This window comes from Excalfactoria chinensis, chromosome 26 (genome assembly GCF_039878825.1).
Source record: "Excalfactoria chinensis isolate bCotChi1 chromosome 26, bCotChi1.hap2, whole genome shotgun sequence".
Taxonomy (NCBI): Eukaryota; Metazoa; Chordata; class Aves; order Galliformes; family Phasianidae; genus Excalfactoria; species Excalfactoria chinensis.
This window is the reverse complement of record NC_092850.1, coordinates 990,844-1,014,689: the sequence shown is the minus strand read 5'-3', so window position 1 is coordinate 1,014,689 and position 23,846 is coordinate 990,844. Positions and strand designations below refer to the sequence as shown.

At 57.8% G+C, this 23,846-nt stretch overlaps 2 protein-coding genes and 1 non-coding gene across 5 annotated transcripts; 1 reads left to right on the top strand and 2 right to left on the bottom strand.

Annotated features, from left to right (window-relative positions):
• On the bottom strand, positions 1-10,864 carry TMEM259 (transmembrane protein 259). 2 transcript variants are annotated; one of them, XM_072357501.1, is made up of 11 exons: positions 10,350-10,864; positions 7,997-8,263; positions 7,535-7,703; positions 6,298-6,408; positions 5,292-5,414; positions 4,854-4,954; positions 4,263-4,320; positions 4,064-4,147; positions 3,690-3,822; positions 3,232-3,331; positions 1-2,674 (listed from the first exon to the last, which is right to left on the bottom strand). In XM_072357501.1, the coding sequence occupies exons 1-11, from the start codon at positions 10,569-10,571 to the stop codon at positions 1,826-1,828; spliced, it is 2,217 nt and encodes a 738-aa protein (XP_072213602.1). In that variant the 5' UTR covers positions 10,572-10,864; the 3' UTR covers positions 1-1,825. The 2 variants fall into 2 exon arrangements, with proteins under 2 accessions (XP_072213602.1, XP_072213603.1); XM_072357502.1 differs by having other exon boundaries at positions 91-2,674; positions 7,589-7,703.
• Positions 10,865-11,148: 284 nt separating this feature from the next.
• LOC140262980 (U6 spliceosomal RNA) lies at positions 11,149-11,255 on the top strand. Its single transcript, XR_011905883.1, has one exon. It is a non-coding gene; the product is annotated as a U6 spliceosomal RNA (small nuclear RNA).
• A 98-nt stretch (positions 11,256-11,353) lies between these two features.
• ABCA7 (ATP binding cassette subfamily A member 7) lies at positions 11,354-23,491 on the bottom strand. 2 transcript variants are annotated; one of them, XM_072357465.1, is made up of 48 exons: positions 23,390-23,491; positions 22,773-22,847; positions 22,594-22,687; positions 22,353-22,494; positions 22,059-22,281; positions 21,869-21,949; positions 21,565-21,796; positions 21,335-21,474; positions 21,151-21,267; positions 20,683-21,056; positions 20,408-20,584; positions 20,013-20,235; positions 19,712-19,933; positions 19,379-19,583; positions 19,182-19,298; positions 18,913-19,084; positions 18,675-18,806; positions 18,464-18,603; positions 18,239-18,376; positions 17,891-18,093; positions 17,738-17,789; positions 17,463-17,665; positions 17,313-17,361; positions 17,109-17,195; positions 16,760-16,777; positions 16,456-16,607; positions 16,245-16,369; positions 16,074-16,172; positions 15,793-15,988; positions 15,629-15,723; positions 15,413-15,445; positions 15,217-15,322; positions 15,059-15,133; positions 14,776-14,945; positions 14,534-14,711; positions 14,322-14,437; positions 14,094-14,238; positions 13,892-14,015; positions 13,673-13,802; positions 13,442-13,562; positions 13,273-13,335; positions 13,100-13,206; positions 12,725-12,866; positions 12,520-12,654; positions 12,344-12,447; positions 12,179-12,271; positions 11,843-12,086; positions 11,354-11,771 (listed from the first exon to the last, which is right to left on the bottom strand). In XM_072357465.1, the coding sequence occupies exons 2-48, from the start codon at positions 22,836-22,838 to the stop codon at positions 11,613-11,615; spliced, it is 6,519 nt and encodes a 2,172-aa protein (XP_072213566.1). In that variant the 5' UTR covers positions 22,839-22,847; positions 23,390-23,491; the 3' UTR covers positions 11,354-11,612. The 2 variants fall into 2 exon arrangements, with proteins under 2 accessions (XP_072213566.1, XP_072213565.1); XM_072357464.1 differs by lacking the exon at positions 23,390-23,491 and having other exon boundaries at positions 22,773-23,328.
• Between the last annotated feature and the right edge of the window lie 355 nt (positions 23,492-23,846).

Sequence of the window (23,846 nt, the reverse complement as noted above, 5' to 3'; positions counted from 1 at the left end):
AATATTTATTATTATATACAAACACATTTTGTACATTAAATAGAATGAACTCTACTCCTCATTCATCAATTGATTTGGTTTGTTTTCCCACCTTTCCCTTCCCACCCACCCTCTGCTCTTAGAAGCCTATGGTCACTCCTTGCACCCTGGCACATCCATGCCCAGGATGCTGCCCAGCACTCCCAGGAAGGCAGCTGCAGAGCTGCAGCAGTTCTGTGCCTGCCCTGTGCCCCAGAGCAGCACCCAGGGCTCATCGAGTCAAAAAGAGAAAGAAATAGGAGGGCACCCATGTGGGAAATGCAGAGAAAATGAAGCCAGAGGGCTAAGAGTCCCCACGTTGCCAACATGGAAACCCAGCCCTGGTGGAAGCAAAAGGCAGCAGCACCTCTAAGGGCACAATGATGCTGCTGGAGGGAGGCTGGAGGCCCCTGCAGAACCCAACCAGCCCCCCTGCCTCCTCCCAGCACTGCTTCCTCCCAGCTTGTTTCTCCCTGAGCTTCTCTCCCCCCAGCCCTGCAGATGTGGCACTCTCTTGCATCGCTCTGCTTTACCTGCAGGTTTAAAGTCCTACCTCCCTCCACCCTCCCAACCTGGGTCCAATGGAGCCCTGGGGCACCAGGTGTAACACACAGGATTGGGGCACAAATCCAAGCTTCATCTCTGCTGCCAAGGAAATGAGGGCCAAGTGAGCTGAAATTTGTCTTTAGTGTTTTGGTTCTTTGCTAAACCACCCGACACGACAGCTGAGCCAACACGATGCCAACCTCACCTCGGGGATGGGGCTGATCTTAAAACACAAACGTGTCCCGTTGAAGGGACAAGGCACTGAAAAACAACCGACCTCACCTGCAGCTGCAGGCGCCCAAAGCAGAGCTGGACAGAGACAGAGCTGCTGCCCTCCTCCTCCTCCAAACACATACTGAGAATACGGGTCAGCTCCCAGAGGATATTGGTACTGTTTGCCTTTGGCATAGCAGGAGCTCCCACTTGATGCACCAAAGAGGGGCCAAACTCACCAGGGTATTGCAGAGCCACGAGGGGACGGAATTCCTCCAGGGTTGAATAAATCCTTTACTGCTTCCACGTGCAAATGCGTCCTTCCTTGGGTGGATGCTCTAAGCTGGACCTGCACACTTCTCTCCCACCCCCCCAACCCCCAAAATCCACTAAAGGAAGCTGAATGTCAGGAGAAAAAAAAGAAATGGGGCTAAAATGCAGTTTCTGCTTTGGTTATTACCCAGCTTTGCTCTGCTGTGAGCAGCTCCAGTGTTGAAGGGAGGTAACTGAGCTTCTTTTCCCCCTACCAAAGGGAAGGCGATTTGTTTGTCCTTGGCTGCTGGTTGCTCTCCCAGGTGTGTCTGAAGTTGCTCTCCCTGCTCACCCGCAGCTGCTATTCTAACCAGAAGGTCACCGTGCACACACGTGGTTTATCACAAATCAGCTCATGTTTGCAAGCAACACCCAGACTGCAACACAACCTCAAGGGGCAAAGAAGAGCTGTGACAGCACAATGACGGCCAGCCTGCTTACCCACAGCTGTGGCACAGGGATCCCCCAGTGCCTTGCAGGCAGAGGGAGCAAACGTGCCCTTACTCTCTCCTCACTGCAGGGAGAATCTGGCCCTGAGCAGTCCCATGTGTGCCAGCCTCATACATGCACACGTGTGCTGCTCTCTGGGGAGTTCACTGCAGCATCTTTTCTCTGTCCCAGCTGCTCTGCCTCCGTTAAGAGGAATTCATGGGTTAAGGATGATGGTGAAGTGAGAAATAGTAACAAACGAAATCCAAATGCCTTCCTGGCAGTCCAGGGTGACAATAACAAGGACTCAAGACAGGCTCCTTAAGTCTGGCTCCGAGCAAGGCCTGGAGCTGGCTGTACTATCTGCTGGTGCTGGGCAAGGGCCGCTTTCCCCCCGGTCCCCAAGAGTGCAGCCCAAGAGTTTGCCCTGATCAGTGTTGTCCACAAAGGCTGGAGGGGATTCTGCCACACTGCCATTCGCAATGCAGTTCTTGCCACTGGGTTTTGCTTGGCTGTCCGAGCTCTCCACAGCCTCAGTCTGCTCATCAGCAGGGGAAGGGCTGGGGATGGAGGCCCCATCCTCCTGCACAGGGATGGGGGGCGAAGCTGCAGCAGGGGGACCATCTGCAGCAGCAACCACAGATGCTGAAGTGACCTCAATGGTGATGGAACCCACAGCAGTGTCCGGGTGGTCGCTGCTCACCCTGATGCGTGCGACCAAACTAGAGGCAGCAGAGGCAGCAGCAGCATCCTGAGGGCTCCCAGCAGCCACAGCTTCGTGCATCACATTTGGCTCCAGGAGAGAAGAGCTCAGGTCAGAAAGAAATGAGGCCTCCGTAACGATGGCAGCTGTCTCAGCAACCCAGTTCAGGTCGCTCCCAACAGAAGAGGCTGCGGTGGTGCCGATGACACTGGAGGTCTCACCAGGGGCCAGAGCTGCTGGGCTGCTGCTCTCTTCAGAGGGGCCAGCAGCCAGGTGGGGACGATGGCCGCCCACCTCTGCCCCAACTGGGGTAGTGTTGTTGTTGAGGTTGTCTTGGAGAGTCGTTTGGGTGCCCTGACCCACCTGCTGGTTCTGCAGCAGCATCTCCTGGATTCTGATCTGCCGGAGGATAGCTGGCAGCTCATAGTGGTGGAAGAAGTAAATCATTGAATGCTGGAGGATGGGAAAGGGAAAGGAATCACTCAACAGCAAGCCTAGAAACACCTCGCAAAACTATTCCATCATCCCTACGTAAAGACAGTAAGTGGAGAATTTGGATGCCCTTTTTAAGACCTTATCTGAAATTCTGCAAAGATTTATCCCTTCTATTAGACAATTTCTGAAGAGCAACTCCCAGAGCTCTGCAGACAGGTGATGGAGTACAGCTCCCCTTTCTTTGTAGGGTGAGAGTGAAGCTAAAGGCATTTCCCTCTGGCCCATCTTCAGTTCCATGTTTGCATCTCACAGCATAGACAGGGAGCAGCTCAGCACAGATCTGATCCACTCCTCAGCCTCTGCATGGGAGAGTCTCAGTGGGATTTATTCCAGAGAAGAGATGGGAATCCTTCCCAAACCACAGCTTTACACCACTTTTGGACACTGCTGATCACACACACACAGTGCTGCTGCCACTCCAACTGCAGTTAGACAGACCAGGTCTGAACTCACAGGATGGCATCAGCCCCCTACATGTGGGTGCACCAATATTAGCAGGAACAGCAGCTACTCACCTGGATGAACAGCCATGAGGTGACCAGAGCCAGGCTGCTGTACTGCCCGTTGAAGCGATAGTGGTAGGCATAGAAGGCAAAGTGGTACAGATAAAAGAACCTGCACACAGAAAAGCAGTAAATATCAGGATACACCAGTAGACGGGGCAGACCTGAGCTTCTTTCTGGTCATAACTCTATTCTGAGCTGGTGCATTTTGCACAGGGAGGTGCAGACTGCCATTAGTGTATAATTAGCATGGCTTCAATGTGAGCAGGTCTCCAGATGAGCCAATCAAAGGGGAGGATCCTGACAGTCATGCTAGAGACCCAAAGTGGAAGTAAGTGCACTTTGGACCCAGTGACACACAGGGCAGCTCCCAAGGAGATACACAGAAGTGAAAGTCCTCCCCTCCAGCTGGAGATGTAAAGAAGGATCCCACCAGAGACTGGGAGCTGCAGGGAATGGAGGTCTCTTACCTGAGCCAATGCCTCTTACTCGTATTGGTGTGGCAACAGATGGCATCATACTGGTCAGCCAGCCACACAATGAGGATGATGTAAAATGCAGTCGTGGTGTCATTGAAGAACTCTGACATAATGGCCTCCATACCTACAGGACAGAGAGGGGCCTGACATCAGCACACTGCAGGGCATGGCTGCACTGCAACAAAAGTCTGTGTGATTGCATGGCAAAAAGCAGAGCAGGAAAAAAAAAAATCCCAGAGCCTTCCACCTTGTGAAGGGCAGACACATCAACCATCTGCTGTGACCGGGTCAGAGAAGGGAATTATACCTCCTACAGATCCCAAAGGGACTTGCAGCACAAATACAAGAGGTGAGCATGTCCTTACCTACTAGAGCCAGAATGACAGTGAGCAGGGGAGCTGCAGGGAATGCAATTGTCATGTTCATTTCCAGCATCTGTAAAAGGTCAACTGCAAGAAGAAAAACGGTGTAACACAAACACCAGGCCAATGAACCCTCCAACCCCCTACAGCACTCCACATTCAGAGCACTGTGATGCCCCCAAGTGACACAGAAAATACCTACCAATGAAGACAAAGATCTGATGGTGTGAGTAGCGTAAGAGCATCGAAACGGACAGAGTCTGAAACAGAACAGAAGCCACTGTCAGAAACACAACAGAGCAGAGGCTCAGGCAGGCAAGCTCGGACTCGTAATGTTGCTGTGCATTTCCCATGTTTGTTAGTTTGAGCTACATGGGCCAATTTCTCAAAGAGTAATTAGGACTTCACAAACAGCAATTAATCTTCATATCGCTGCTGTAAAATAGACAGTAAGTAATTTGTTCACAAAGAGACTGATTTTGAATATTTGAGCAGAGGCCAAACCAAACAGCAGCAGAGCTGGAACGGAGGTTTCTTCCTATTCTGCATCTGTGCTCCTCCCAGTAGCTCCAACCGCCTGACTGACAAAAGTCACATTTCTTCTCTCACTGGCCACAATATGTGCTTTGCTTTTAGAACTCTTAAATACCCACACATGGGGGAGGAAAGAAGAGCAGAACTCCATCAGCGTAGCTTTAAAAGCAACTGTGAGCTCAGGCCTCTATTGTAACAGCAAACCTTGCCCGTGTGCTGGGCTCAGAGTTCAGGGAATGCCCAGCTCCTCCCAACTTACAAATATAACCATGATGACAAAGGCTGCCAGGTATGATGTCCTAGCCATCCACATGCTGACAAAGCGATAGTGCTCCCCAGACACCACGTTGCGAAGGAAACCTGGGAAGGAAGAAAGGGAAAAAGAAAGCACACAATTCCCATGTAAGTAACTCAGAACAAGAGCAAACTTCCAGTGCCCTCTGAAGAAACAGGTTGTAATGTCTGAGATCTATGCCAGCACTGCTTCACAGCTGCACTCTTATTGTTATGCAGCGCAATAAGGCCATAGGAAATCACGTCTGCAGATGTCTCTTCTCTCCCGTTTCATTTTGTCCTCAGCAATAACAGCCCTACATAACACAGCGAGCTGCCTTAGAGATTAATCAAAGTCAGAAGATGACATTCATGCACCTGTGGAAAAGCAGCACTCACTGTGCTAAAGAGCTCCAACTCTTACCTTTGTTTTCTTCATTTTCAGCTAAGGCTTTGACACTTGACATCAGGATGTCATCATAACCCAGGAACTCATCCAGCAACAGACGACTGAACCTGTCCCCAAAGCACTGATCCCTGGTAGGATCTAAACGGAAGAGCAGAGCAGTTATACCTTTATCCTTTTCAAATGTGAGCACAGTCTTCCCATCACTTAAAGCAGACTTGCAGCTAAGCTCAAACCTTTGGCAGTGTAACTGAACTGGGCAGGACCGCGAAGCAAAATGTCACACCCTGACAAATATAGCCACGCTGGTAAAATGCTGATGCCAGTCAGGCTTCAAGAATTCCAGTTATACTCTCCACTGCCATACATACACAGGGAATTCATCTCCTGGGCTTGGACTGCAGCCCCAGTAACAAAGGGCTCTCCCTCTAGTAACAGCTCTCAGAATGAGTCTGTGTGTAGCTCAGAGGGGCTGGCAGAGATGTTTCTGCAGCCAGCTGGACTTTGCATGGTGCTGCTGGGGCCCAGAACCTCACCCACCCTCCAACACCTCCACACAGTTCTGGGCACTCATGAAGCACGTACATGTATTCTACTGGACACTGATCAGCTTGTAAAAATACCCCAAGGACAAGTAAAACACGAAGCCCAGAAACAACTGTTCAATAAGTTACTAAGATACTCATGCAGGAACTTCTCTAGGTGAATTGGAAAGCCCAGGTCAGTAAACAGGCATTTAATACTAGCTCTTTCTCCAGTGAGAAAGCTATGCTAGACATAACGTGAAGGCTCAGGTACCAGAACAGGCTCCAGCATTTCAGAGCATTCCTCTTGAAAAGGGTGTGACCTGCTAAAGCAATAACTGCTCCATAAAGCTCTCCTGCATGGAAAATGAGCGCCATCAACTGTTATAAACAGTTCCCACAAGACTAAAGAGGAGATGAGCGTGAAGTTTGGAAGGGAGCTCCCAGCATGGAGGTATCTCTGCAGACACATCTCTGGCAGGGCTGGCTCCCTCACTCACCCAAAGTCACCACCATCACAGGGATGCTGAGGCGCTGCCGTGTGCTCTGGGACAGGCGCAGGAACCCATACTCCAAGGAATACTCCACAATGTATTCTTCCTGTGGCCACACTGCAAGAGAAGGTGGGAAAGGAGACTCAACAGAAGGGTATGAAGGCAGTCAGCAAGAAGAAAACAGGCTCCGGTGTTTGTTTTGCTTTTAGTTTTTCACTACGAAATGGTTTTAAGCTCAAATGCAAATAAGGCGTTGGAAGTATCAATGCATGAATCACTTCACTTGTACCAGAGATCATTTTATCACAGTAACACACCCTGTCTAAACGTTCAGCTTGGTGTACTTACAGCACAGAAGAGCTGGGCTGAAAAAAAAAAAGGCTAACAAGATGGGATTTTCTAACTACATTAAGAAGGGGCACAGTTCTCTCTCCTACCACATTGCTGGATCATTTCATGTTTGGTGTTCTGCAAATCAAAGCGCAGTCAGCACACACAACACTGTACAACGTGACCCTCTTATAGAGCTTAAGCAATTGTTAATTAAGGTGTTGCATCAAGGATATTTAAACATCGCCCAGTCTTAAGAGACTTAATGATCTCAAATACAGGACTAATGAGTTGTGGATCAGCATCAAGCAAAACTCTGCAAGACCAAATGAACAGTGCTGTTGTGATGTCCAGGCTCACAATCCTCAACGTAAGCAGCTCAAGTTATGCTGAAACAAGGATAGAGCAGGACAATATTTCGAATGAAGCAGACTATTAACACAATCTTGCAATCTACTCCAACTTGCTTGGTGGCTTTCAGGATTAGTTTGCTATTCCAGGCACTGGTGTTGACTCAGGGACCCAAAATACTGTTAATACAGTGAGGAATGTGCGCTGTCAGTTGGATCCCCACGGGTCTCAAGAGGACAGTAAATGCAGAACTGCTCAGAAGAAGGAGATTCACATTCATCTGACATACCTGGCACTGATTGCTGCAGAAACATGACACCAGACCAGAAGCCTCCAGCACATTTTATAGCCCAGATGCACCCACCCAACTCCCAGCCTCCCTCCAACAGAAGGAAACACAGTGCTGTAAATCTGCTGTCAGGAGTGACAAGATCCACCACAGGTTCAAGCAACAGGGATAGGCAAGGGACAATGCCAAGTGCAGGCCCAGGGAAGCCAGGAGAAGTGCAGGGAAGATGCAGGGAAAGGAAAGAGCACAGATAGGGATGTAAGTTGTCTTTACCTGCTCTGGCTAGCATCTCAAACTCGGACACAGTCTCCCGCAGAGGCTGCATACCTTTAGTGGCTGCTTCGCTAAATGAGAACTCCTGGCTTTCGTTGTGGGCCAGCGCCTCGGTGCTGCTCATCCGGGATGGCTTGAGGAACACCTTGGGCTCTATATCCAGCTCAAACTGTTGAGGAACAGTGGCAGAGGAGGTCGGGTTAGAAGCCAGGTCAGTTCCAGGCTCCTGTGCTCCCCTCTGTGCCCTGGGCCACCAACAGGAGGATAAGCAAGGCTGTTTGCTCAGGCTTTAACTTCTACCTTAAGATGTTGGAAGAAATGCAGGAAAAACTGAGGGAACACACACAGATTCGGAGTGACTGAAGGCACACGGAGGGACCACAGCACACTCACAGCACCAAACTCCTCCAGCCCAAACCCACTCTCACCTCCCCTCATGCACACAAGGAAACACATCTTTACCTTGATAGAGCTGTTTTCAAACATATCCACAGTCATTTCCTCTTCTTCCTCCTCCTCTTCCTCAGCCGTGGGCTCAACTACCATTCCTGGGAACTTCTCAGCACCACAGAATTGCAGGAAGATGGGGGCCCGGCTGGAGTTGCGCTGGATTTCCACCCTCAGGATACCATCACGTGGCCATTTGTCCCTCACATGCTCCAAACAGTTTATGGGTGAGCGGGAGAAGGCGATGTGAATATAAGCCAGGATGAAGAGCACAAAGAGAGCCTACACACAGCAAGAAACAAAGCAGAGATTGTCAGCCCAACCAAACATTGCCTGTTGATAGGCTGCCCAGTTATAGCCATCTCTTCTTCGTGCACAGATAGTACAGCTGCAGGTGGATGAGAGCCTTTAAGCTTTCTAACCCTGGCTGTATTTGCATCAAACAGTAGAACAGCCCCAAATCAACTTTTCTTCCAGCTCCACGGCTTATATAACACTCCCTTTGTACTTTGTCCTTCTGATACCTCGCTAACCTGCTGAAACCTCGTCTTTCTGAGGTTAAACACTAAGAGCCCTAAAGCTTTTCCTGGGAATGAGAGCTCCCAAAGTGCCTGTGACCAAAACTTCTCCATTAACGCACCGGGTTGGGGCTGAGTGCAGCTGGCTGCCACCCAGGAGGCACGCTGCCATGTTAATACATACACTGCCTAGGGTCAAAGAAGTGCTGACTTGCACAAAACCACGTGCAAAGTGCCTACTGCCTTGCCACTGCGTGCATCAGGGCACAGCATTTCCTTTGAGCTCCAGCAAGCATTCAGCACAGCTAAAGAGCAGGCCAATGGCCACTCGCTCCCTATCTCATTTCAATGTGCCAAAGCATTGCTTGGAAGAAAACTGCCAATCCAGATTGGTTTTTGTCAACTGACCCGCTGCCAACTCAAGCCAACCACCAGGAAAGGCTTATTCAGAAAGGTCGTGAAACACTCAGATCAATTTGTGTTTGATTTCTGCTCTCAGCCAGGCAGATGTTAATGATGGAAGGGAAATAAACATGACTGTATTGAAAAATAAAAGGCTGCAGAGAACTATTTGGGTTTGTGCCGCATCCAGCAGGACAGAGCCACGCTCTGGGCTATGGGGTTTCAGCATTAAAGTACCAACCACACAAACACACCCAAGGCAGCAGCAAGAACCAACGCCAGGAGCTGGGATGCAAAGGAGCATTATTATCAGTACAAAAGCTTGCTTTAAACGTATGCATTTGGCCCAAAGCTCAGACAATAGCCAGTCTACCAACGAGCAACGGGACCTCCATTATAAAGACCTTTCAGGCTGGAGCACATCATTCCTAATTGAAAGCTGCTTTCAACTACAAGTCACAGCAAAACAAAGTGAACTAATAAAACCCGTTTATCCAACGCTGTCCAAAGTTCAAGCTCCAAAGAACAGCTGTAAGCTGCATGGTTGCATTTCATGCATTCACTTTCAAACTGCATTAAGATGCTCTTTCTTGATTACAGTATCTGTCCTCGCCATGCACTGTGCCTGACCTATTTGTTATGAATAAACAGGCTGGTAACATCACATCTGCAGAAGAGCTGCATAGGAAAACACTGAGGAAGGGACTCCCAAAACAGATCCCTGGTGCAGGGGGAATGGTGATGAAAGCAGCCAGGAGCAGCACCAGAATGCCAAGCACAGTGTGCAGGCCACAGCTTCAGGCTTGGCCTCCCACCTCTATCCTCACACAGAGCCACAAGAAGGCTGAAAGCACAGCTGCCTGCTAACCCTAAGGGCAGAAGCAAGGATCTCCTGTGGGAATAACTTTAATTTTCTCAGTGTGCTTCAATTAAAAGCAGGTGGCAGCAGGAGTTTCTCCTGGCAGGTTGCATGAACTGGGCAGGGAAAAAAAAGTGCCCATGTAGTACAATACAGGGGCTGGATTTTAGAACCCCACAGTACGAGCATCCTGCTGTTACCTCGTTGCCTTTCCTTTGTCCCTCTCTCTTACTTGCAGAGGCACGGAGGGACACAGTGAGCTCTGGAAGTCACAGGGCAACACTTCACCTCACACAGCACCGGGCTGCCCTGCACACTGCAGCCTGATTCCCATAGGGGAAGCTGTAACTTGCAGAGCCCTGCAGGATTCAGCTTTGCCGCTCTACCCCATCTAAGAGCCTCAGATCACAACAGCAAACACACAGCCAGGTTTCACCTCACACACAGCTGAGGGTGTTGAAGAAACAGCGCTAAAACAGAGCCGTGCACTGACTGTATCCAGAAGGAACAGAGCCCCAGCAGCAGCCGGGTACCTCCCGTGTGTGATGAGCACAAAGAGGGACAGCCGGGAGCCCCCCCGAGCCCTCACCTTGAGCAGCACGAAGAACTCGAAGACTCGACGGAAGGAAGGAGGGAAGAGACGCGCGTAGGTCACTGCCATCTTGAAGAAGAGCGCGTGGAAGAGGCGGTCGCGGACGTTGATCAGAGGGTTCTGATTGAGGGCCGCGTTCCTCCCGGCCCTGTTGGTGCCCCCCGCGGCCCCGGTGTGGTTGGCCGGGGGGTGCTGGCCGTGGGGCTGCGCTTCGGACATGGCGGGGCCTACGGGAGGCGCTGAGCGCCCCGCGCCGCTCGGGCCCGGCCCGGCCTCTCCCCACAGCCACCGCCGGTCGCGGAGCGCTGCAGGCCCGGGCGTGGCTCTCAGCGGCCCTCAAAACGGCCCCGCAGCGGGGATGCTCGCACGGGACGAGGCTCCCGAGGCCATGGGCGGCCCGGAGGGTGGCGGTACCTCCTCCTCCTCCTCCTCGCAGGGCCCCGTCCGCCCCTCAGCGCCGCGCCGCCATCTTCCGGCACACACAGCGCCGACGCAACGCAGCGCCGCGAGGAATTGTGGGATGGCCGGAAGAAGGGCGTCCGCCCCGCCCTGATATGCAAAACAGAAACCGTCCCGACGTGCACCGCGCGCGGTCGGCAGAGAATTTGGTCGGTTCAGCACAAAAAAAGACAAAATTTCTGCGAAAAAAGAACTCCGAGCGGAATAAGTAAGAGCTTCTGTTAGAGGGATAATACCAGAAGAAGAAGTACACAAACAGATAAAAGGCAAACTCACCGTTACTTAAAAATTATTGAATAAAAGAGATTTAAATAGCCCCCGATAGAGAGGGAGATTCGTGCTCGCTTCGGCAGCACATATACTAAAATTGGAACGATACAGAGAAGATTAGCATGGCCCCTGCGCAAGGATGACACGCAAATTCGTGAAGCGTTCCATATTTTTTGCTGCACACCGACACCCACCGCTGCAGCTCCCCATCCCTTTTTTTTCTCCCCACCCTCCCACCGACCCGTTTTGTCACAGCCACAAAGCACGGCGCTCCGCCTGCGGCACTGCAGCGCTTTATTATCCCATTCGCTATGTGACAGCAGAGCGAGCAGCACAGCCCGGCACTCAGCCCCGCTGTAGGGAGCGGACCAGCCTTCCCCTGCGGTTCCGACCCGGGGCATCGTGACCCCAGACCAGCAGGCGTGCTGCAGCCGGGCTCCAGGCCAGCAGCAGACCGGGACCAGTGGTTGTGCACCAGCCGGGAGCAGAGCTGGGGTTGGCTGGGGGGGTCCAGGGTCCCTGCAGCCACACTCAGACCACGCTCTCCCGGTAGCTGTCGTCCTCCAGGAACGGCATCGGCGTCCTCCCGGCCACTGGGGCCATATCCTGCCCTGCGGTTGCATCCTGCCCTGCGGTTGCATCCTGTACCTGGTCCCCGTCGCTCTGCTCCCTGGCAAAGTGCACAAAGACCTGCAGGGATGGGGGCTGTCAGCAGCAGCAACAGCAGGAAGGACCCCGTCTCCGTCCCCCACCGCCATCACCTGGTCAAGGGTGGTCTGGGACACAGAGTAGTCCTGGATGGGGCCGTGCCCGCAGTGCGCTGCCAACACGCCGAACACGTGCGCCAAGGAACAGGCTTTGGAAGGCAGGCGGTACTGCAGCATGCTGCCGTGCTGCTCCTGCAGCGCGATGCCGGGGAAGCTGCACTGCATCAGATGCTGCACAGTACCCAGCGCAGGGCCGGGCCCCGCCGCCCGCACCACCACCGTGTACCCATCCCCAAACCTGCACCGAGGAAGGGACGGCAATGCAGGCAGCGCTCCTCCCCAGCGCAGCCCCCCCTCCTCCATCCAGCGGGGTCGCCCCCCACCCATTACCGGTTCTTGAGGTGCTGCACGCTGCCCAGGCAGCGGAAGCGGCCGTTGACCATAATGGCCATCCTGGTGCACAGCGCCTCGCACTCCTCCATGCTGCCGGGGGGGGGTGAGGTGTGAGACACACAGCAGAGACCACCCGTGGTATCCCCTGTGCTGGGAACCCACCTGTGGGATGTGAGCAGCACGGAGCGGCCCTCCCTGACCAGGCTGAGGATGCAGTCCCATAGGAAGCGTCGGGCACCTGGGTCCATCCCCGTCGTGGGCTCATCCTGCAGCCACAGCATCAGCTCCAGCCCCCACAGCTGCCATCCTCCCCCACCCCCCCAGCTGCCCCCACTGACCAGGAAGATGATGGGGGGGCTGCCGAGCAGGGCTATGGCTGTGGACAGCTTGCGCTTGTTGCCCCCACTGTATGTGCCTGCCAGGCGGTCTGCATGTGGTCCCAAACCCAGCTTGGCAATGCCCCATTGAGCCACCTGTGAGGGTGGGTGTGGGGGTGAGGATGGGGCTGGAGGGGCTGTGGGGAGGCCGGGCTGTGGGCTGTACCCTGGGGGTCTCCTCCTCTGGCACCCCACGCAGACGGCTGTAGAACTGCAGATGCTCCCTCCCCGTCAGCAGCTCCGTGATGGCATCGAACTGTGGGCAGTAGCCCATGTTCTGATGGACGGCCTGCAGGTCGGTGAGCACGCTGCAGGATGGGACATGGTGAGTACGCTGCGGGATCAAGGACAAGCTGCAGGAACCAGGGACAAGCTGCAGGGACAAGGGTGAGGCTGAGCATGCAGCAGGGTTAGGAATGAGCGAACTGCAGGGATGAGGATGAGGATGAGGATGAGGATGAAGAAGCCAGCACGCAGGCTGCAGGGATGAGGGTAAGTGTGAGCAGATGGTGAGGAGGGATGATGGCGCAGATGTTCCCACCTGTGTCCCTTTAGCCAGGCCTCCCCCAGGGTCACTTCTGTGTCCCCCGTCAGCATCTTGAAGGTGGATGTCTTCCCAGCACCATTCACCCCAAGGAGCCCGAAGCACTGTGGGAGCAGTGGGCTTAGCAGCAGCCCTGACCCCCCTCACAGTGCATGGCCCCCAGCACTCACCTCACCAGGTGGGACAGCCAGGCACAGCCGGTCCACTGCTGGAGTACGCCGGTACCGGTACACCTACAGGGAGTGGGATCACTGTGAGGCACAGCACCTCCCGTCCAGGGCACACAGCACCCATCAGTGGGATGGGGGACATGGAACGGGGCACGGTGCAGCCACACACCTTGGTCAGGTCCTTCAGCAGCAGGACAGCACTGCGCCGTGCTGTGCTGCCCACCCGCACCCGCTCCCGGGCTACATCCTCATCCTCATCCCCCAGTGAGGGCAGCTGCAGAGCACGTGGCCTGGGGGAGCAGCAGTGGGGAACCTCCAGGATCTCCTATAGGATCTCCTATAGGATCTCCTATATCCCCATTGCCCCCATCACTCCCATCTCCCCTGGGCCGGCCCTCACCGGAGCCGCAGGAAGAAGCGGTACTGCAGCAGTAAGGTGAAGAGGAAGAAGATGACGCCCTCGATGGCCATGGCGAACATGTTCTTTCCTGCTAAGTCCCAGGACAGCGGGGACACGAAGCGCTTGTCTCCTATAAAAGGAAGGGAAAGGAGCTGCAGGATGAGGAGCACCAGGGGAGGGGGATTGGGCAGGGGAGCAGCTCTGCACCTCTTCACTCACCGAACCTCTCAAAGGCATCGGCCATCGCCTGGTTCTTCACCATGTCAATGAGGCCTCGGCCCAGGCAGAAGTGGGGGAAGATGAGGAAGACTTTCTTCAGGATGCGGTTGATGTTGTTGAGCTTCTATGGGGTAGTGAGGGAAGGATGGGAGAGCCGGCAGAGCCAACCAGCCCCTATTGAGGGATGGGGTCTGGGGCTCACTTGGTCTACAAAGAGCTCCAGCACGAAGGTGGCCACGCTGCCATTGATGCCAATGAAGAGGTTGACACATGTCAGGGCCACATAGGCTGTGCTGGGGATGCTGAAGAGGAAGGAGGCCGGGTACATCAGGGGGGTGATGGACCACCTGGAAGGCAGAGGAAGGGGGTGAGTGGGCACACCTGGGGGCACCCACCCCCCATCCCATCCCTGGTTCCACCGGCCCTTCACCCATAGAGCAGCAGCAGCAGCACCAGAGCAGGCAGGTTGGCTGAGGACACGTAGGACTTCTGCTGGAAGCAGAGGAAGATGAGGACAACCAGCAGTGCGGGGACCAGGTAGTTGCACTATGGGCATGAGAAACCAGGTAGGGGGTGACAAAGAGGTCCTGGCCATCAGGAGCCACAAATGTGCCCCATCCTGACCCCGTCCCCATCCCGCACCATGTCCCAAGCAAAGTTGCCCAGCCAGTAGGTGACGGGCTTCATCCCACTGATGAACTGCAGATGTTTGGACTTGCTGACCCGCTCCTCAATGAGGAAGAGCACAAAGCTGGCTGGGACGAAGGACATGGCGAAGATCACACAGATGGAGACCAGCACGTCCACCGATGTGGCCATCCTGCAGCAGAAAGGGAGTCAAGAGGGCAACGGGGCACCCACAGGAGCCCAAACCCAACACTCACAGTGCAGCCTCTGAGAGCTGCTCCTTGGTGAGGTTCAGGGGGTGGTTGATGGCTGTGATGCCATAGAGAGTGGGGTCAGATCCTGCAGGCAGCTGTGCCCTCAGCAGCCCATTGCTGGCCACGTTGAGGAAGGCGACCATGGCGTGCCAGCCCTTGTTGTTGAACCACACCTGCAGCCCAAGGGTGCTCACTAGGCTCTGTTCCACTTCCTTCTGCCAGCCCCACACCAGAGAGGGGACACAGCCAGTGCCACATGTCCCCGTGCCTCCAGTTCTGAGCTCACCTTGATGTTCCTGCGTGCATCCAAGCCCTCAAAGAAGTGGCTCAGGTTGCCCAGGAGCCGATCCATGGGGCTGCCCTAGGGCAGGACATGGGGTGAGGTGCAACTATTGCAGCAGCCCTCCCCATGCTCACTCAGGTGGGCACAGAACCCGGCCATACCTGGGTGACGTTGAAGAGCTCTCTCAGCTCCTGCACCGCACTGCCCACCTCCTCTGCTGATGGCAGGAGCTGGGAGCCACCAGCACTCAGGGAGAAGCCACCATACCTGGATGTGCAGGAGAGTTGGGTGCTTCCAACCCTCCCGTGGCACTGCACAGCCACCCTGCCCGAGCTGACCCACTGCCCCCACACCCACCTCTGCTCGTTCACCCACTTCTTGGTTTTGAGCCTGGAAGAAACAAGGGCAGAGGGGAAAACAGCAGTGAGGAGACGTCACGTCTGTGTGTGACAGCTCAGCCATGAGCTGGATCGCATTCTACCCTACCCTGTCTTCCCCACTGCCCTCCCCGTGGTCCCCCCATAGCATCCCAGTGCTGTCCCCATGCACAGGACAGGTGCTGGGATCACTCACCCCTGGCGAATGAGCTGGGGGTAGGTTTTCACCAGGTAGTCAGAGATGTTCCTGCCTGTCAGGTTCAGCAGGATGTCTCCCGTGCCCCTTTGCACCTGGTGGGGAAGGACAGATGGATGCACAGCCCCACCACCTGCCTGGACCCCAGCGGCAGCCGCGGGTACCTGGGGTGGTGGGAGCCCCCCAGCGGCCGTGGGGCACTCGGGCAGCATCCTGCGCGTCCCCGGCCCGCTGCATTGGCAGGAGGGGGACGGCTCAGCTCGTGTCCAGTTCCCAAGCTGCAGCGCTTCCAGCATGGTCAGGGGGATCGGGGGCTGCCTGAAGCCGTCGGGGTGGGACGCAGGTGGGCACGGCCCCGTCCTGCTCAACAGGCACCGAAGGAGAGGAGACCCCAGTCAGAACGTGGCACCGAAGCGGAGCGGAGCCCCCCCAGCTCCACGCTCACCCCTCCGCCGCGTCCTTCATGCACGCGGTGCCGAAGCCCGGCTCGGCCAGGAGTGCGGCCAACAACCGGGACGTGTCCGCGTCCCCCGGAGCGTCATTGCTGCAAAATAGCACTGGGGTGGGACGGCGGATCATTCGGGATGGGCGGAGCATTCGGGGAACGGGGGCGCACCTGAAGAAGGTGAATTGATGGCCGTACATCCCGGGCTCCAGGCGCAGCGCTGGGTACCTCCCGACGGGTGGCACGATGAGGCTGAAGAGCAGCGCAACGCAGACGAAGACAGCGGGCAGGACGATCTGCGGGGCCGCGGGTCAGGGCCCGCCCCGTAGCCTCTGCCCCATCCCGGGGTCGTCGTTCCCCCCCAGCCCCTCCACGGCCGTACCTGTGCGAAGAAGCCCCGTGTGCTGCGCCGGGCGTGGAGCAGCCGCTTGGTGAAGAGCGCACGGAGCTGCTGCCGGGTGAGCGCCCAGCCCTGCACGCACCGGCTGCCCTCGGCAGCTCCACGCAGCAGGTCCGTCTCATGCGGCTCCTCTGCTGCAAAGCATAGATGGGTCCTGAGCCGGCTCCCGGCAGCGAGAAGCAAGGCTTCGGCCCCAGTCTGGGGGCACGGCTTGCTGCAGGGACGGCCCTGGGCCTGGGTGCTGCATGCGGGGACACCAAGGACCCCCCCAGCCCCCCGTTCCTACCTCTGCGGGCTCCTTGGGCTCAGTGTAAGGAAAAAGGAGAGCAGGGTTATAGCCACGGTGGCTACCATTGCCCCTCCACCCCCCCAAGCCTGCCGATGCTCTCATGCCCAATCTCTGCCCCCAGCAGAGGGGGCCAGGTCACGTCCCCAGTGCATTCACATCCCCAGACCCACTCCCATCTCAGCTTCCCACCATTCCCAAAACCCGAAGGACACCACGAGGTCGAACAGGCTCAGTGCTGCACAGCAAACCTCCATCCAGCCCCGCCTGCATGGACAGACGCATGCCAAGGTCCATGCCCAGCCCTGGGGGTGGGCTACCAGCCCCCGGCCTCAGCTCCCCCCTTTACCTGGCTCCTCTGCAGCTGTTCCCGTGTCCCCATCCTTATTGGGGACCGCTCCTCTGCCCAGAGGGGCTGTTCTGCTGCTGCTGCTGCCTGATAAAAGGGATGGGAGTCATAAAAGGGATGGAGTGGGACCACAGCCCCCAGTACCTCCTCACCCTGCATGTCAGGGTCCCAAAGCTCCATTCCAACCGGGACCGACACCTTTACCTGCCCTGCCACCATCCGCCCCGTTGTCCTCGGCCACTTTCAGAAAGATCTGCAGGGGAAGGGAGCTGCCTTCACACACAGCACAGGCACCCACACCCCAGCAGTAGGACCCTCTGTGCACATCTCCAGGCACCGAGGCTCTGTGAATACCTCCTCCAACGTGGTGTCTGAGATGCCATAGCCAGAGATGCCCAGCTCGCCCAGGCGCGCATCCAGCTCCCGGAAAAGCTCCCCAAAAGCTCCATCCTTGGCCCCGCTGTAGGGCAGCACGAAAAGCACCTCGCGCCCGATGTCCTCCACCAGCCGGGAGCCGGGGACGTGCTGCTGCAGCAGTGCCGACAGCTGCGGCACATCTGAGGACGGGGAGGGCGGTGCTCAGGGTTTGCGGGGCCAGGGCGCGTTGCGGGGCTGTGCGGGGACGCTACCCGCGGTGCTGCCCTCGCTGTCCCGCTCGCCGCCCTCGGAGGTGCCGCCGTCCTGCGGGAAAGGGCAGCAAAGGGTGGGTGGGTGCTGCAGTGGGATCCAACGAGGGGCTGCGGGCAAGGAGAGTCGGGAGGGGAAGGGAGAAGGGAAGGCACCTTTTTGGTGGAGCCGGGGCCGTCGGCGCCCAGCTCTGTGCGTTCCCGTTTGACCAAGGTGAGGTAGTAGCCCGTGCCCAGCCTGGCTTTGAGGAAGAGAGGAGACCCGCAACAGCGGAGCCGGCCCTGCGAGATGATGGCAATGCGGTCCCCCAGCAGCTCCGCCTCGTCCATGTAGTGCGTGGAGAGGATGATGGTGCGCCCTGGGGGCACAGAGCCACCGTCCCAATCCGGTCTCCCCTCTCTAGATCCCATCTCACCCCGCAGTGCTCCCCCCATGCCCTGCTTCTGTAGGGCTGGGGGCTCGCAGCAGACAGACGGAATGGGGTCTCCCACCCCAGTCCTCACCTTTGCGGTACTTGAGCAGCAGCTCCCAGATGCTACGGCGTGAGTAGGGGTCAACACCGGCCGTGGGCTCATCCAGGACCACCACCTTGGAGCCACCCACAAAGGCAATGGCCACAGAGAGCTTCCGCTGCATGCCGCCTGCGGGGGAGGGGGCGTTGGGGACGGCATTGGGATGGGAATTGGGTAATGATGGGTATGGCAATAGGGATGGCAAAGCCCACACACCCGACAGGTTCCTGGTCTGCTCCTGGCGCTTGTGGGGCAGCCCCGTGTCCTGGAGCAGCTGCTCCATCTCTGCTTGCACCTGCTCCTCCTCCAGCCCCTTCAGCCTCCCGTAGAACCAGATGTGCTCCTCCACCGTCAGGCTGTGGGGTGGGGGGGGTCAGCGGGGGGTCCTGCCTGCTGCTCTCCCCACCCCCACCGCTACCCTGCATACATGTCAAAGAGCACGTTGTGCTGCGGGCACATCCCCATGGACCTCCGGATGCTGTCGATATCGGAGCGGATATCCCAGCCCAGGATATAGGCAGTGCCGGAGGTTGGGGGCAGCAGGCCGGTCAGGATGGACCTGGGGAGGAAGGGGTGGTAAAATGGATGTGGCAGATTGTGCTCTGAGCCCAACCTCATGGGGAGCTGGGGGGGGGATGGGGCAGTGCCAGTGGATTCCAGCTCACATAGTGGTGGTCTTGCCGGCCCCGTTGTGGCCCAGGAAGGAGGTGATCTGCCCCTCGTAGAAGTCCAGGCTCAGCCCATCGATGGCCACATGGCTGCCGCTGCGGTAAACCTTCACCAGGTTGCGGATGGAGACTCCGGGCTGCAGCTGGGCAGGCGGCTCCTCCACCAGCACTGGGAGCCACCGGTCAAGTCACAGCCAGGCAGGACCTTGGCCATGGGGGCAGCACCCACCCCGTGGCAGCACCCATCACTGCGGGCAGGGGCTCACCTTGGGGTGCAGTGAGAGAACTGCTGGGGTACGGGGGGTATCCGGCTGAGGGCGGCTCTCCAAACCAGTAGCTCTTCAGGAAGGGGAAATTCCAGGGCTTGGGGACACCATACTGACCTGTGGGCAGGGACACAGGGGCTGAGAAGGGCCCAGCAGGGCTGGCAAAGGGCTGCAAGGGGCAGAAGCTCTGCACTCACCTGGGAGGACACCCTCAATGTACCAGGCTGCCAGCCCATAGAGGACAGCATCCAGCAGCAGCAGCCCCATGGCCATGGCAAAGCTGTAGTGGTCTCCTGGCACAGGGCTGGTGCCCAGGTTGTACCACTGCATGCCCACCCCCTGCTCCTCATACAGCGAGAAGTACTCACAACCAAAGCCAAAGGCCACTGGGGACAGCAGGCTCTGCAGCAGCAAGAACAGGGGCACAGGTGGAAGACACAGCTATGGGTCTGCAGGGGTCCTGAGCACCCAAACCCCACACCCAGCTCATCCAAGGGATATTGGGGTGCAGGGAATGAGGTGCTGCTCACCACGAGGACTCGGAGCAGGAAGGTGACGTGGTCACGCCATGCCACACACAGCACATAGGGCAGGTAGAGAGAGAAGTAAAGGATGCCACCGCACGCCGAGGCCAGGTTGGCACGGGGGAAGAAGGTGCTGATGAGGAAGCACTGACAGATGGTGGCCACTGAGAAGGTGCCGAGGAAGAGGAAGATGACAGCTGGGTTGCTATAGGGCAGGATGTCTCCCAGCTGCAAAGTGAGGCAGGTTGGAGCTGCAGAACCCCCCCTACCATGCTGACTCTCACCCCCCCCCCCCCCCCCAACCTGCCTTGAGGATGAGGACGAGGAGAGCGGAGCTGAGGAGGAAGGGGATGAAGCTGCTGAGGAACCAGCTGAGCCAGAGCATCCCGCTGCTCAGCCCCATGCTCCGCATGGTCTCCTTGAGACGCGCCTCCTTCTCATGCACCACCCCCTTGATGATCATGGCCACCGAGTAGATCCACGCCAGCGTCATGAAGAGTGGCAGCGAGCGGTTCAGTACCCGCAGGAACCTGAGGGGGGCATCAGTCTGACCCCCTCCCCCCCCCCCAGTGTCCCACCACCAACAGGGACACAGCCCTGCAGCAGCACTCAGTCCATACCCCAGGGCAGTGGGTCAGGGTTGGGGGGGTCGCTAAGGTTAGGGTTAGGTGTGGGGTCGCTGGGGGGTCCTGCAGCACTCACACATCATCCACGTAGCAGGGGTACGGCATCTGCTGCAGGTAGACCCCCACCCGTGGGGCAGCCCCTGTCTGTACCCTCACCACCGCCTGTTCCACCAGGTCCTGCACGTAGATAAAGCCACCCCACACGTAGCGCAGGTCACTGAATGGATCAGCTGCAGGGCCTGGGTCCCAAAACCTGGGGTAGAGCAGCACGTTGAGGAATGGGGGGAGGAGGGAGGCAGACAACAGCCCACCTGAGGCTTGGGATGCTCAGAGGGGCTGCATAAACCCAACCTGTCCTTGATCTTGTTGGTCCTCGTGACGTCGTCGATATCCATGCGGATCTTGTAGTGCACATGGGGGGGCAGCGCCGTGGATGTGGTGTTCAGAGGGGGCTGGAAGACCACAGCAGCCCAGAACTGCCTGTCCTCCAGCAGCTCCATGGCACGGGCCACCAGCTGCTCCTCGCTGCCCACTGCCTCGATCTTGTCCAGCTGGATGCACCCCAGCAGCTTTGATAACACACCCAGCGCCCGCTCCACTTCATCCAGTGCCTGCTGCCAGCTGAGCCCCGCTGGCCCAGCCAGCAACTGGACCAACGCTGACTGGGAGGTGCCATTGAGAAGCCCATCCAGGAGCGGGGCTGTGCCCGGTGCCAGCAGCAGCTCCTGCAGAGCATCAGTGTCATACAACCACCTAGCCTTGGAGGTGGCCCCATACAGCCCCTCCTGGCCCCATGCAGCCCCCACTCTGGACACGCACCCGCAGCACCTGCACCTCCTGGCTGCCATTGAGAATAGCACGGATGTGGGCTCCCAGCTCCAATGCAGCAGCAGCCGTGTCCCGCAGTGCTGCCAGCTCCTGGAAGGTGTGGTTCACCTGCACAGGGAAAGGATTAGGGAAGGGAAGCAGGTTGCAGCCCCCCCCCAGCACTGTGTACAATCACCTCGGCCATGACGCGGTCGGTGGCAGGACTGGGTGGTGTGTACAGGATCTTGCCCACGAAGAGTGGTTTGATGCCACGCCAGATGAGCTGTGAGAACGGGGCAGCCTCCAGGCTGCGGAGCAGCTCCTGGCAGAAAGGACCTGGTGGGGAAGGGGGGGAGAACCAAATGCTTGCATTGCCCAGGTGCCCAGAGGGGCACCTGAGGGTCCCTGATCCCCGTCCCCTCTCACTGGTGTGGTTGTCAGGGGTCTCCGTGCTGCTCCTGGAGCCGTTTCGGTTCATGAAGGCACCGACATCGCTGTCCTCATACCAGTTGAGGGAGGGCACCTGCAGCCCTCCACCCTCGGGGTGCCCACAGGCGATGCGTGATACAGCCTCAAAGGTGCCCACAGCGGAGGAACCGGAGGCTGTCAGCACTGCGACCTCACGCTGCAGCTCAGCCACTGTGCCCATGGAGGAGAGCTGCAGAGAGAGGGGCTGCAGGGAGGGCCCAGGATGGGGCAGGGATGCGGGGATGATGTGGGGATGCGGTACCTCCTGCAGCAGGGACTCAGCGCTCTGCAGGAAGGGGCCTAGGGATGCCAGGGCATTATCCATCTCTGAGCTCATCCTCTCCTATAGGGGTCACAGAGAGGGTTCACAGCCAGCCCAAAGACCCCCCAGCAGTTGGAGGGGGTCGAGCTGTGGCACAAGTTTGGCTACTCCGGGCACGCTGAGCACTCACATCACGTGAGCTGAGCCCCTCCAGCAGTGCCTGCTGCAGCACGGGCAGCAGTGAGGCGTTGCTGTGGAGGAGGTGTGTGAGAGCATCGTCCTGCAGCAGCCGGGATGAGATGGGCAGCGTGCGGCCCCGCAGTGCAGGCAGGAGCTGGGCGAGGTGCTGCAGGAGCTGCCATCCATCAGCACGGTGCAGGGCCTGGCGGACATCAGCCAGCAGGCGGGACAGGCTGCAGGCATGAGGGGGGATGTGAGAGGAGCAGAGCCCGGCCTGGTACCCCACATTGCCCACCCTGCTCACATAGAGCCTCCGAAGTTGCCCACTGTGCCGGGGGTCTCTCCAGGGGTGGGCTGCTGGAAGCAGGGGTTGTGCACATTGCAGAGGATACCCTGCAGCCAAGGCAGCATCCCGGCTGACGGCAAGGCCTTGTTGGGGAAATGGCCTGATGGGGAAAGAGATGAGTCTGGGGGCTGCACTGCTTCCATGGAGAGCCCCTGGCCCCCACCCTGCACGACACCAGGAGCAGGGCATGGCAACTCACACTGGTGCTGCTGGAAAGGCGGGTGGGAGCTCCTCACTGCCACCAGCACGAGGAAGAGGAAGAGCGGCCACAGCAGCTCGATGGCCAACTGCACCTGGGGGACACTGCAGCTGGAGGGGACCATCGGCACCACGGGGACACCGCAGGGACCCCCTACCCCAAATACAGGCGTTGCTCACCCGCTGCCGCCGGCGGTAGGCGAGGTTCTTCCAGAGCAACAGCCACAGCTGCGTCCCCACGGCCATCGCGTTGTGCTGCGGGATGAGAACCATCCCATAGTCCTGAGTCACTGCCTCCATCCCCCTGCCAGGCTGCCCGCGGCACAGCAGGGCTGGGTTGGGCACGAGCAGCACAACCCCGCGGTGCCGGGAGGAGTCGGCTCCGGATCTCAGCCAGCAAAGCTCTTTTCCCAACTCAAGCCTCCAAATCCCGTTCTTTCGCAAAGCAAAACCAGCAAAACAGGCACGAGCTCCGAGGAGCCCCTTGGGATGCAGGAGATGGCTTCACCCGCACGGGGCTGCAGGTGCCCAGGGGTGCAGGATGGGCCAGGGCGCTGCCTGTGCCTCAGTATCCCAAATGCAGGAGCTCAGCTCCCAGCCCTTGCGCACAAGGATGAAATGCGTGCTCACATCCCGCTCCCTGCCCGGCTCCTCCTGTTTCCCCGCTGTTACCTCTGATGCCAGCCCCGCTCGGAGCGGGGAAGTGCCTGAATGCAGCCGGAAAGGAGCGGGGGGGGGGGGGCAAAGAGCCGCTGCAGCCGGGGCCGCCCCCCCGGTGCCCGGAGCCGCGCACTCACCTGTCCGCCCGGTCCTACAGAGCCCGGGGAGGGGTGGGAGGCACCGGACGGGATTATGGGATCTCGGGCGGCAAATCCCGCTGATCTCCACGGGAGTGGGGGGGAGGAAAGGAGGGCTTCGCTTCGTGCTGCTATAGGGAGGGGGAAGCGGCGGGGGCGGGGAGGGAGGACAACCCTGCAACCGGGGGGAACCTGAGGCAAGGAGCGCCGGGGGGGCACCGGGGAGCGGCACGGAGCAGGACACGGCCTCAGCTCCAGCTGGAGTGTCCAGGGGGGCAGGCAGCCGCTTGGTTGGGGGGGAGGGGAAGGATACGCATAGCAAAGGGGAGATGGAAGCACGAAAGATGATAAGGGGGTCTTCAGTGGGGAGATGCGGAGTCCCCACCGAAGCACGTTACCGATGCCGGTTCCCACGTCACGTTATCACGGCGGGCTCCGCCCCGGCCGTCTTGCAAAG